The following is a 13097-nucleotide window of genomic DNA, read 5'->3' on the forward strand; positions in this document are numbered from 1 at the left end:
CTATTCTATTCTATTCTGTTCTGTTCTATTCTATTCTATTCTGCTCTACTTCTATTCTATTTTGCTCTACTTCTATTCTATTCTATTCTATTCTATTCTATTCTATTCTATTCTATTCTATTCTATTGCATTGCTTTCAGTCTGGACAAGATGGTGGAGCCTTAAAGCATCCTTATTTATCATTGTGTTCCCCACATGGGTTGGAATGTAGTTCTAACATTTTCAGCTAAGAAGGCTAATGACCATGATAGCTGCAATTTCCTGGCATGGTAGCTTCCCAGATTTAATGTACCAGGTTATGATAGGTTGACTTAAAGAAACAGCATTAGTATTAATAGAAAAAGGTTCAGGAACTATCTAGCACTCCACATTTTGGTGAGCTGTAGTTCCCAAAATTCCTAGAAAAGTTTGATAATGATTAGAAATACTGAAAGTTGTGGTTTAGCAAGATGTGCCATCATTTATTTATTCCTAAAAGAGATAGAAATAATTTGGAGTAGGCTTTCTTTTATTAATTCAGATTTTTTTTTTAGTTTTTTTGTGCTTTGATCTTCAGGTACAATGGTTGGTGATCACACTCGCTTGGAGTTCCACAACATTGAGACTGGGATAATGACAGAGAAGCGTTACATCTCTGTCATTCCTTCCAGCTTTATTGGCCACCTTCAGAGCCTCATGTTCAATGGCCTTCTCTACATTGACTTATGCAAGAATGGAGACATTGACTATTGTGAATTGAAAGCCCGCTTTGGGCTCCGTAACATCATTGCTGATCCTGTTACCTTCAAGACCAAGAGCAGCTACTTGAGCTTAGCAACCTTGCAGGCCTATACCTCCATGCATCTCTTCTTCCAGTTCAAGACAACTTCTGCTGATGGTTTCATCCTTTTCAACAGTGGGGATGGAAATGATTTCATTGCAGTTGAGCTGGTGAAGGGGTAAGATCTTCTGTTGGCTCTGGCAATGGATTAGTTAATAGAAATCTTTCGTATGTGTTTAAAACCTAATTTTAATTTCGGATTGTTTTATTTTTTGAAATTATAACTTTAATGACTTTATCGTTAGAGCATAGTTTCTCTGACAAAGCTGCTTCTGTTTCATGTTCCTAGCCAAACCGTTATTATTTGAAATTTAGAACAATTTTTTGGGGAACTTTTTCAAAGCAGGAGCTTTTGTTTTTTGTAGGTATATACATTACGTGTTTGATCTTGGAAATGGACCTAATGTTATCAAGGGCAATAGTGATCGCCCATTGAATGACAACCAGTGGCATAATGTAGTTATCACTAGAGACAATAGCAACACCCATAGCCTAAAAGTGGATACCAGGGTTGTTACTCAGGTCATCAATGGTGCCAAAAACCTTGACCTTAAGGGTAAGTAATTGGATCAATTTTGAACTGATTCATCCATGCATGGTAATAATTATTCCTAATATCATATCAGTTTAAAAATCTGAAAGCTGAATGTGGGAAATACCGGAATGGCAAACCATATAATGAGTATAAATACCTGGTATTTTCAGTTATAAAGAGATCGTGGGTTTGGGAAAGACTCTGTAGAAAGCAATAAGACTTGAAAAAGATATTGCACTGGATAGCTGAACTTATTTCTTAAGAACTTTATATAAGGCATCATAGGGTTGAAAGGGCCCATTTACATCTTCTAATCCAATCCCTAGGGCAGGAGTCCAAATTAAACCTCTCCAATGGATAGCTGTCTCACTGCTGCTCCACTTGAACATAACCAAGTAAAGGGAAGTCCAGCACAACACACAGCTTGTAACGATTCAACTATAAAACAGCATTTCTTATTAAGATTTTTTTCCCTTATATTCATTCAGAATCTGTTTTCCTGTAAGTTAAAATTATTGTTATGTGACTCGTGCCCTGGAATGATGGAGAATAGAAGTTGGCCTTCTGAGTGACAAATATCTTACTCTCCTCAATTCTATCTTCCCAATATTAAACTAAAGATTCCTAATTCCATGAATCAGTCGCTAGTCCTTTGATCTTCCTCCTAAAGTATGATGCCTAGATCTGAATGTAGGACTTGGAGTCTGACTCATACAGAATGTAGTGAAATTCTAACTGTTTGTAATTTGGAAACTATAATATTGTTGATGCAATATCATGCAGTTGTTTATATTGCAAAGTTCTCTCCTATTAGTATTACCTAACTTATCATTAACAATAAGGCTTTTTAAGATGCTGAACATAATATAACTGTAAATAGCACTGCTCACTGATTTCCTAGGTCTTTCCTTGTCTGCTATGCATTTTCCTTTAGGTGACCTGTACATTGCTGGACTGGCTCAAGGAATGTATAGCAACCTCCCAAAGTTGGTAGCATCGAGAGATGGATTCCAGGGCTGTCTAGCATCAGTGGACTTGAATGGGCGTCTGCCAGATCTCATTAATGATGCTCTGCACCGCAGTGGGCAGATTGAGCGGGGATGTGAAGGTATAGTTTACTTAAAGTGCAATTCCTTTTTGCTCAGTCCTCCCTCCCTCATCGCTGTTCTATGAATTGCCAATCATTTCCTCCATAGAGCCTCTTACTGATCTATCCTCACTGTGACATCTTCTCATGCTATCCATATACGTGTTCCATATTTGTAATCATCTTGGAATGAGAGATGGTTCTATATGGCTTTCTTATTTGATGTATTATATCCCTATCACAAAAATACATTTTATATATAGCATGCACATCACTTGGATATCTTAGATTATGTTTATAATTCTAATCACCTTAAATCAGAAACAAGAATAGTAATAATATTAGATTTTATCCAAACAACATCAAATAAATAGCAGAAGAATGACTATTGTATAAATGATCTGGATATTTAATCCCCAAATAAAATTGAGATATTACATAATGATGAAATATAATCCTGATATAAGATCTCAGTTTCCTATCCTGCAAGCTCTTGCTAATTATTAAGGCATAATAATAATCCATTTGCTATCCAGACATGTTCTACAATTAAAGCTTTAAGTTGATTTCTATTAGAAGCATTCTTTCCCATCAGCTGGCAGTAATTTGTGTATATATGAAACAACTGGAGATGTTTATTCATAATCAGGCAGTGATTATAAGAAACACAGCAAATATTATCTGAACATTATTTTTCCAGTTGAGTCATTTTCCACAAGCAGGATTCTGTAAAAATATCCGTATTCCTCAAACAATGCATAGTGGTCTTCATATTACTACACATATCCCAGTTTCACTTAGGATTCTATAAATTAAAATTATAGTTAATCAAATTCAAATTATAATTCTTTTACTCATAATAATAGTTTTATTAGGATGATATAATATTTTATTTCTTTAAATAATATATATGGCCACCATTCTCCCAACAGCGATTCTGGTAGTGTATAAAGATTAAAACCAAAGAATTAAAAATAATAGCCCATGACATTCAAGGGAAATAATACTTATAAAATCATATCCACATTAAGCTTGCCCAACCTTTTATCTAACCACTCGGCCTGAACACCTGGAGAAGCAGCTAGATTTTAGGAGCCTTATGAAAAGCCAATAGGATTGGAGGGGTGGGGTGGGGAGGGGATGTTATTACACAAGGTAGGCATTGCCCCAGAGAAGACATGGCTCCTAGATCAAGAAAGTTGACATTGTTTGATAGAGGGGATGTGTTGCATATCCTCTCTGCTAGTTCTAGTGGGTTGAACAAAAACAATGGAAGAAAGGCAGGCCCACAATATGTTCTGGATAACCTCTCATTTGATCATCTAGGAATTCTGTGAATTGCATAGTTAGTTCTCCATCAGTCTTTTATAGTTTACATGAATTTGGAATAAACAACAAGCTACTTTAAGAGCATATTTGGGGGGGGGGCATATTTTGATTTTTGTATAAAATGTAACAGGAAGTAATGCTCTGGAATAATGAAACTTTTGAAAGAATCATGCACTTAAGAAGAAGGTAGGCAGGATATATCGATAAAGTAAATTAGTTTCCCACAATGGCTGTTACTATGACTCTCTTACCCTTTGTATTTAGAAACTTGTGATTTGGGGGGGGATCATTCACATGTGGATTTTTCCCCTTCCCTTTAATATCTTACAATATCTCTTTCTGTGCAATAACCACCAATGGCTGGTGTCATCTGGCAGCATTAATATGTTTACCTGTAAGAAATGAATGGAAACAACACATTGATGACATATTAAAGACTATAAGCTTTTTTTCCTACTAGAATCACCTTTTATCAAAAGAATGAACTATATATGCACAGTGAGAGATACAGTGAAGAAAGAGGGAAATGAAAGGCAGATAGTGCAAGTGGTGATAGTTCCATTATTGGCAATCGGTATTCACAAAACAACATTTGAATGATGGCACAAATCCTTTTAGGGTTAGCTGTTTAACAACTGTGACTTTTTAAAAAGAAAATGTTATGATAAGAACCAGTATTTACTTACAGAATGCAAGGGGGCTGCATTATCTATAGCTCCTTGCATTTCTCTAAATCTACTCCAGAAAGTCCTCAACCAAATGAAGCAGATTTTAGGGGTACATTGATGAGCAGATTATATAGGTAAGAGAACAGAAATTCATGGTAAAAGTGGATTTTATTTTCTTCCATGATATTAGACTCAGTCCTTCATTACAGAGTCCTCAGTAATGGTATTATAAAAAGAAGTAAATAAATAAATTTTGGCATTCTGTCAATAACTTCAAAACTGACATTTTTGAATAAAGAAAGTTTAGAGATGATTGCAACACAAGAAATCTGTACCATAGTTAGTTAAGAAGTTCAGTATTATCTTTAGAGGCTTGAACAAAGGCAAGAATTTTACTTTATTTTATGTTAGTCATTTTAATTTATATATTAACTCACAAATGCCATTATGATTGTGTTATTATCCAACTTCTGATTTCTGAAAAGGCATAATAAGATAACTGTTAATACTTTCTGTGTTTCGCTTTTCATGCTTTCCATTTCTCGTCAATGGCCAGTTATTTAGTGAATTATGAAATGAGTTATTTTTATAACTCACTAAAATACTTGATGCACCTAAGCACAGGTTTTGTTCTATAAATTAATAGTTAGGATACTTCAAGGCAGAAGGTCTTTTTTTTTGGGGGGGGGGGTTTACAGCTGGTTAGCTTAGCTACATCTCCATAAAGAAGAAAAAAAAATTATGAATATGTGAACCATGAGAAATAATGGTTCTATTCCAGAGTAGTAAACTGTGCAGCTTATATTGGTTGCTTTATATACATGGTACTTATATCTTATTTTACTTAATAGCAAAGTGATGGTCAGATGTTTGAAGGGTTCTGAACCTAAATTTACCATTAGTGAATTATTTGAACAAACTGTTTTGCTGCCATTGATATTTTTCCCCTCTTGGTCACTGTATTACTGCCATCTACATCACACAGAGACAGCAGTGTTTTAGAGAAATATATCTTATATGGGACATTTCAGAATGGAATTTTCTGATTATTTAGTTTGCTAGTTGGACTATATAGTTGGACAACTTAACATCAATCCTTTGTAAAAACAAAATCCAGCTTGGTGTAACTGCTTAAGGCACTGAGCTGGGAAACTATGAGTTCTAGTCCCACCTTAGGTCCATAATTAGCTTTCAGCCAGTCACTTTCTCTTAGTCCTAGGAAGCAGACAATGGCAAACCACTTCTGAAATCCTGTTAACAAAACTTCAGGGACAAGTCCAGGCAATCTCCAGAAGTCAACAGTGATTCAAAGGCACACACAAACACTTATTTTAAAAAGCAAATTGCTCATTCTACTAGAATCGGAAATATAGTAATGGAACACATATTTACATTTATAAGATATCGGATTCAGTCTGTGACATTTGCAGTTGAGTTCCATATCTTTCTTTAATGACCTTGGGAAGCCATTGTGCATCAGTACAGACTTGCATGAACTAATTGGACCCTTTGTATCTTGTGTATCTTTTACAACCATGTTCAGTGAGGTAATTCTGATTCTTAAAAAAGAAAAGGCAGAACTTATCTTACATGCAAACAAGCATGAAACCACAATAGTTACATGAGACAAATAACTACCGTATATATAAAGTGTCAGCTCATAAGAGATAATACAATGAAAGAGATAATTTGTTAAATATATCTGGGATTGAGCTTTAAAGTGAAAATTTGGGACATTAATCCATAACTGAGATATTGATAGAGCTGGATGCATGCTTATTGGAATTTGAAATCACTATCTTTAGTGATGGCTAACATGAACTGTGGGCTGCTGCTTCCTTTTCTGGTTAAAGGCTTGATCATTGCTTTCCAAGAAGCACACTTTCATAAAGATATTTTAGCAAAGCTAAGGGCTTTGTTGAATCCAACTGTGAAGAATCCTAGTCTTAGCTAGTGCTTATCACACAACCCTCAGATCTTCAGCTTTGGAATGACATAATCAGCATGAGCGGAATTTAAGCCAGAAAAGACTGTATCAAATCATATTTTCTAAACATTAGTTACATATAAATCTGAGTACTTTCATTCATATAATGAGATTGCTTAATCAGAAAAGGTACACAGTGCTGACTGGACTACTTTAAACAAAAACAGCTACATCAAAACCAGGACAGTCACATAACTTACAGAAATCAATTTTAATAGTAAACAAGGGGTCAAGATAAAGAATTATTTTATATTGGGCAATTTTTTTAAAAAAAAGAACTTGTACCTTTTTTTACTGAGATGAAAATCAGTCATAAAATGAAAAAACAGATTGATATATAGTTGACTATTACACATCTCCATATAACGTCTGGAAGCTTCTTCTCTAACATATTTTGTCAACTAAAAAAAAATCATATTCCTCAATTATTAATTTGAAATAGTTTACAAACAGATAAGGACGAAGAGAGTGAATGAGAGAGAGGAAAAAATTAAGAAAGTAACATCTTTCAATTACCACTATGAACTCTAAATTTAGCATCCATGATCTTTTTCGGAGTGTATGAATGTTCTTGCAGAACATTAATATTTTTAAAATTAATTGTATTCTATTTATGCAGCCAATTATTTGATTTAAATATACAGTATATCTGAAATATCTAGATATTTGTGTACATAATTTTCCACAACACATACATTATCATCCACAAATTTTCCTATATACAAGTTTTCTTAAAGAGTATCTGGTACAAGCTGTGGTGTAATATAGTTTCTCAGACTATATGCAATTTTGTATACAGCATCAACAAAATACGTTACAAAACTTACAGAAGTGCAAAAACAATCACAGTGCTCTGGTATAGACGTTTATTTGGGAAATGCACATTATATTAGAGTTCATATTTATACCAAAACCAATCTCATCTTATTGCCATCATTGTCTTTGGTAAGTCATAAGGAGTAAAGTGAGAATTTCCCATTAATTATTCAGTCATTTCTTACCGAGGGATTTCATTGACAGGGATAATAGCACCTCTAAAGAAAATATTTAAAAAGATCTTTATTCTCTTTAAAATTAGCAAACAAAATAGGTTCAATATGTGGCTGTTGACTTATCAGATTAAATGTGCTTTATATATCCTGAAACCTGATTTTACTGGCTGGGTATCTTCTGGTAACTATACAATTGGAGCCAGCAAGATAAATTCATTCACCATATGTTAAATTTAGCAGATGTAATAATAAATAATTGTAATTCTGTATACCACATATGCAGGTAGTCCTCTACTTATGACCACAATTGAGCCCCAGATTTTTCTTGTTGAGCAAGGCAGTTGTGAAGTGAGTTGTGCCTCATTTTGTGACCATTTTGCTACAATTATTCATCGAATCACTACATTTGTTAAGTGAACCATGCAGTTGTTAAGTGAATCTGGCTTCCCTCATTGACTTTGCCTGTTGGAAGCTAGCTGGGAAGGTTACCAATGTTAATCACATGACCCCAGGACAGAGCAACTGTCATAAATACATGCCAGGAATAATTTTGGTTACCAGATATCAAGTACCCTATCACTTTATTTTAAAAAGACATGTGGTGTACTGGTGTCACAGAAGAGCCACTTCCTTCAAGGGTTCCCCATCTCCTATTTATTGCATTAATTAGATTTTTTTAAAAAACTATAAAGTAGATTTTCTTTGAAGGCCCAATTATCCCACCTCTATAACTTTGTGTAGTGCTGATGCTCAAAAAGTAGAACACGTATTCCTTCAAGAGAAAAGAAACTCTGTAAAATCTATTTAATGACTGTAGTATGATGGATATTTTTTTTTAAAAAAAGAAAGCAAATGTTTAAAACAGGGAGCTTTATGATGAGTCATAGTGAGTTACACTGTGTTCTGTGTCTCCATAGAAGTGAATCACACTATTTGCAAGTGATCACGCCAGCAGGCAAGTGACATAGGATTGCTGTTTAAATGCTAATGCATTAGAAGCTAAAGCAGAAACTTCCTTTGCAGTTTTAGCACTAGACCCTAAATTGATGGTGGTCTGTGAGAATATCTGCATAGCTTGATTTTCTGGGAAAAAAGTTTAAAGTACATAATAATAATGTGTTCCAAAAGTGAATAGTCAGTCTATCTAACAAATCCTCCAGCAGAGCAGAGGGGTCAGTGCTTTACCAGATTTCTTTCTTTCCTGAGTATTGGATATAAATGTCCTTTGAGTTCCATCAAATATTTATGGGATATTTTATTATTCATCCCTCCCTTCAATTTCTGCAATAGGGGAAAGAAACTCTGAACCCAAAGATTGATTCCAGAGTAACCTATTGTAATGACTTGTTCCTAAAATATTAATTTTTTGACAGGACAGTAGATACTTAACAAGTCAATGGAAGGATAATCTTTCCTTTGCTCCTTTCACTAGTTTATTACCTCTATCTATCTTATATGTTACATTCTAAATCCTTATATCCTTATCTATCCTCTGTCCTAAATATATTAAATTAAGTATAACTAATTTTAGAGATCTCAACAGAAGGAAATACATTTCCAATTCTTCTTGAGTTTTCTTATGTGAATGCTCATAAACTGGAGAGTAAAATCTCCCAAAAAATGCCTGTTGTCTTATATCTCCATCAAACACACATGAAGAACATTGTAAAGAAAAGTCTAAATATTTCTTACCTTGTGAAAAACTATTAATAAAACCAAATTCTAAACTTAAATTTTATAGCGACAGCAAGAGTATATAATAAACTTTCCTTACATTACATGTAGAGACACAAATATCTCCTGCTACCAGTTTTTCTCAGCTCATATAGTATTTGGAATATTTGACTCATGTACCTCAACATATGTGTTCCAGGAGATCTCTGGAACTCAAAATTCCCAGAATAAATTAACTCCATGCAATCTAATCTACTCCAGATACAGTATTCATTACTAGAATGACAGACCATAAACTCTACAAACACACCCCTGATGCCATCATTAACTTATGTTTATTTATGTATTTATGAGCTACATTTTGGCAAATGACCCTAAATATCCAAATTCAAGAAAAATAAGTATACCAAAATAAAATAACAACATAAATATAAATGGATGATGGTGATGGTGATTATGATGATGAAGAAGATGGCGACAACAGTGATGATCATCATCTGAATGGAAGAGCCTCCTAAATCAAGTAGTTGTAGATTCTGAAATTCTAAAAGAAATAGCAGGGCAAATCTCTCTACCACATAGGGAAAAGTTCCAAAGTCGTGTATTCATCAGAAAATAATAGAAAAATAAACCTCTTTGGCAACTGCAATAAATGGCTAGAATCTTTTGGGATTGGGCATCCTTTAAATTATCAACTATTTAGGGGCTGAAATGAGTTTAGTTCTTTCATTTAGAAATATAGTGATGCAGAATAAAGTCAAGGACCAGAACAACAGGAAGTTCCATTTCAGGAACATTCCCATGAAAATGTATTCAAATATGATGGGATATCATCAACACAAAGTTGATGTTGGCTAGATCTACCTTCTATATGAACAAGACTAATTCATAGCAGCCAAAGCTGAGTGATTGTATTCCAAACTGAAGCCATCACCTAAAATCTTCAAAGAAAGCGAAGGCAAAGATTACCCCTCCCCAAAAAAGATAGGTTGATTACAAGATAAAGGGCTACCAGATCTAGTGCAAGCAATCTCGGAAACTACTAGATGGCAACAATCAGATACAGAAAACTCTGATGCCATCTAGTTATAATCTGGATTTTGGCAGCTCAGATCTGGTTGCTCAAATTTATAAAATAGTCATGTTAGGGTCAGAGATACCTTTCATTAGTACCAAGTGTATTATTCTGAAGTAGATAAAAATGTTATTCTGTCTTATTTTAAAAACATCAACATAATATTGTACATAACTTCTTAAAAGCTTACATGGGAAGTGGATCTTAAGCAGAAATTTATCAACATTTTTTTCCTCTGGACCTGCACATCACAAAGGAAGCCAATGGGTTTCCCATTTTTTTTTATTTTAAATGAATCCAATATTTAATGGAGCATGGGAAGCTCCTCAATGGGCAACTAAACAATTAAACAAGCTCACTGTTTGCTCCTTCATTTTTAAATATTGGTGAATCTTGTGCCATTAATGTTCCTTCTGGTGTTACTCTTTGTACAAGAAGTATGTCCATTCTGTTTCTCTTCCCAGTACTCCATGCTATGCTTGCTATTTGGTTTGATGTGGAGCTGATGATGGATTAAGGCCATAATAGTTACTTCTCTCCACCTATGTCTGTCTGTTGTCTTTGATGGTGTCATTTCATGTCTCTTGCTGGTGTCACCCATATCTCTGAAGTGAGCATATGGGTTGTGTTGGTTATCCCAATTTCTTTTAATTTATTTTTGTAGACGTTACCCTGGTTTATCTGCTATTTTACTAACTCTGATTTATTGTTTTCGCTTTTTCCGTTCTTTTGCTAACAAAGTTGAGTTGACCAAAGCTGACCTGCAAGGTAGAGAAGGCTTTTGTTTCCTTGCCAGTTTGACTAAAAGTTACCTTTTAATGTAACCTTTTATATATCAATATCGATATTCCTTATTAATGCAGTCACATCTCTAAGGCAAAAGGATATTAATTTTCTTCAACTTGCTAAGTTGGAGAATGGGGTGGTGAGAATTTTGGGGGAGAAATGTTTACTAAGGTTTTTGGCCTAGCTTGAGAGGTTTGACTGTATCTCATCTTAAGAATATCTATAATTGCATGGCTTGATTTTCTGAACAAAAAGGTTTAAAATACATAATGAAAGTAGCACTGAATGTTTGGTTCCTAAAATCAAGATGTGGAATAAGTACTTCAGCACAGTGAATTTACTTACAAGGCAATCATATGATCCAGGAAACTGTTTTTCCAATTCTCTGCTCAATCTCATTATGATTATGAAACCCAATCTGGAAACATATATGAGGGGGGGGATAGAAAAGGTTTAAAGAGGGATAATTGATTACAAATATTTGAAGGGTAAATTAAGTTCTTCATGTTTCTAGGGGTGGATGGGAAACTATTGCACAAAAATGCAAACATGTTTAAGGCACTTTCCCAGTCCTGATTCTTCATTTTCTCTCTCTCATTTAGTATTTATGGCTGTTTTTGCACATTCATTTGGAAATGTGTACTCATTATATAATTGGAAAACTGATGAAATTCTAAATGGGCAGTTCCAGCTAAAGTGTCCAGAGCTAATCTTGTGGTGCTACCTCAGATAGATTTGATTTGGTGACTCTTGAGGGAGTAGACAGAATTCTTCACATGGTGGATTTGGGTACCTGTTTATTAGAGCTTCCTGAGTTATGAGGTGACACAGGATGTGATTGTAGTTGGGTTTGTGCTATGATATCAGCTTCTTTCAGAGAAGGGGTGATGCCATCAGCTTTGCACCCTCATCAAAAGATCATCTAATTATCATCTTGCTTCCAGTTGAGAAGTTTGTGCCTGCAAGTAGAGAATCTTGGTGGAAGCAGATTATTCAGTCAGCTCAAACACAGAGACAGCTGTCAGTCCTACAAGTCTTATAAGCTAAAGAAGATGAAGAAACAAATGCCATTTAGGCCAGGATTATTTTTATTTATAGTAACAGAATCTTCCAAGCCTGAATGAGCTTCCCTTTCCCCCACCTTATCAAAATGTGAATTAGACGAGTACCTGAGAAATTTTCACAAACTAGTTCCTTGGATGGGCTCAAGGCTCCCTTCCCTGATTGGTAATGACTCATTGCCTTGTCCTTCAAGGCCTATACAGCAGCATTAATTGTGCTTATTGATGACATTTGGTGACGCCAGAGGTACATCCATCTTTGTGCTTCTTAATCTCTCAGTGGCTTTTGATACTGGCAATAATGATATCCCTCTGGACTGGCAGCAGGTTGAGATCTGATATGAGTTTGAGAATTGAGGTTGTCATTTTTATGGTGCTACACTCTTCATTCCTTTGTGGCAAGTTCCAGTTTTGTGATAGGGTTTCGTGAATTGCACTGGTTGCCAGTATGCTTCTGGGTACGATTTAAAGTGCTTATTATCCCCTGTAAAAACTTTCATGGCATTGGACCAGGTTATTTGAGGGATTGCCTATCTTCCATGATTTCTGCTTGGCTAATATGAATTGACAGAGTTGGGATATTTTGGTCCTTTTGATTAAACAATGCCATCTATCAAAAACCAAGAAGCATCCCTCTGATTTGTGGTGCCTGCCCATTGGAATGGGCTGGAAGAAGAAGGAGAAGGAGAAGGAGAAGGAGAAGGCGAGGGGGAGGGGGAGGGGGAGGAGGAGGAGGAGGAGGCCACCTCAAAGTTGGGAAATATAAATTGAGAAATGATCCCTAGTCCAGCATTATTGAAAGGCAGTCAAGATTTATCAGTAAATCTTACCTCCAAAAAAAAGAAAAGAAAATAAGGCATGAGAAAAAATTCTAATGGATGAAGATGGAATAATAACACGTGTAAGATTTACGCAAAATAGGAAGCAGCATAATTGCTTTTCTTCTAAAACATACAAAACAAAGATTCTAAAAGAAGGGTAAATATTCTGTGATCCATAAATTTTGTTTACCGACTCAGCTGAGATGCAGAGGAAAAAAAAAACTCATGGCTTTGCTTTTCAATGCCATTTAGCAAGGAATAT

General features: G+C 34.9%; 1 protein-coding gene across 1 annotated transcript in view; it reads left to right on the plus strand.

Annotated features, from left to right (window-relative positions):
* Nucleotides 1–13097, plus strand: part of LOC107289924 (neurexin-3) — a gene marked incomplete at its 3' end in the record, with an annotated part of 199372 nt that overhangs the window by 178662 nt on the left and 7613 nt on the right. The window contains exons 7-10 of the mRNA XM_015818752.1: nt 557–938; nt 1186–1376; nt 2290–2463; nt 10909–10935. Coding sequence (XP_015674238.1) covers nt 557–938; nt 1186–1376; nt 2290–2463; nt 10909–10935 — 774 coding nt within the window. The remainder of the gene's footprint in view (nt 1–556; nt 939–1185; nt 1377–2289; nt 2464–10908; nt 10936–13097) is intronic.

The sequence above is a fragment of the Protobothrops mucrosquamatus genome, unplaced genomic scaffold, assembly GCF_001527695.2.
Source record: "Protobothrops mucrosquamatus isolate PMUCROS unplaced genomic scaffold, P.Mucros_1.0 scaffold786, whole genome shotgun sequence".
NCBI lineage: Eukaryota > Metazoa > Chordata > Lepidosauria > Squamata > Viperidae > Protobothrops > Protobothrops mucrosquamatus.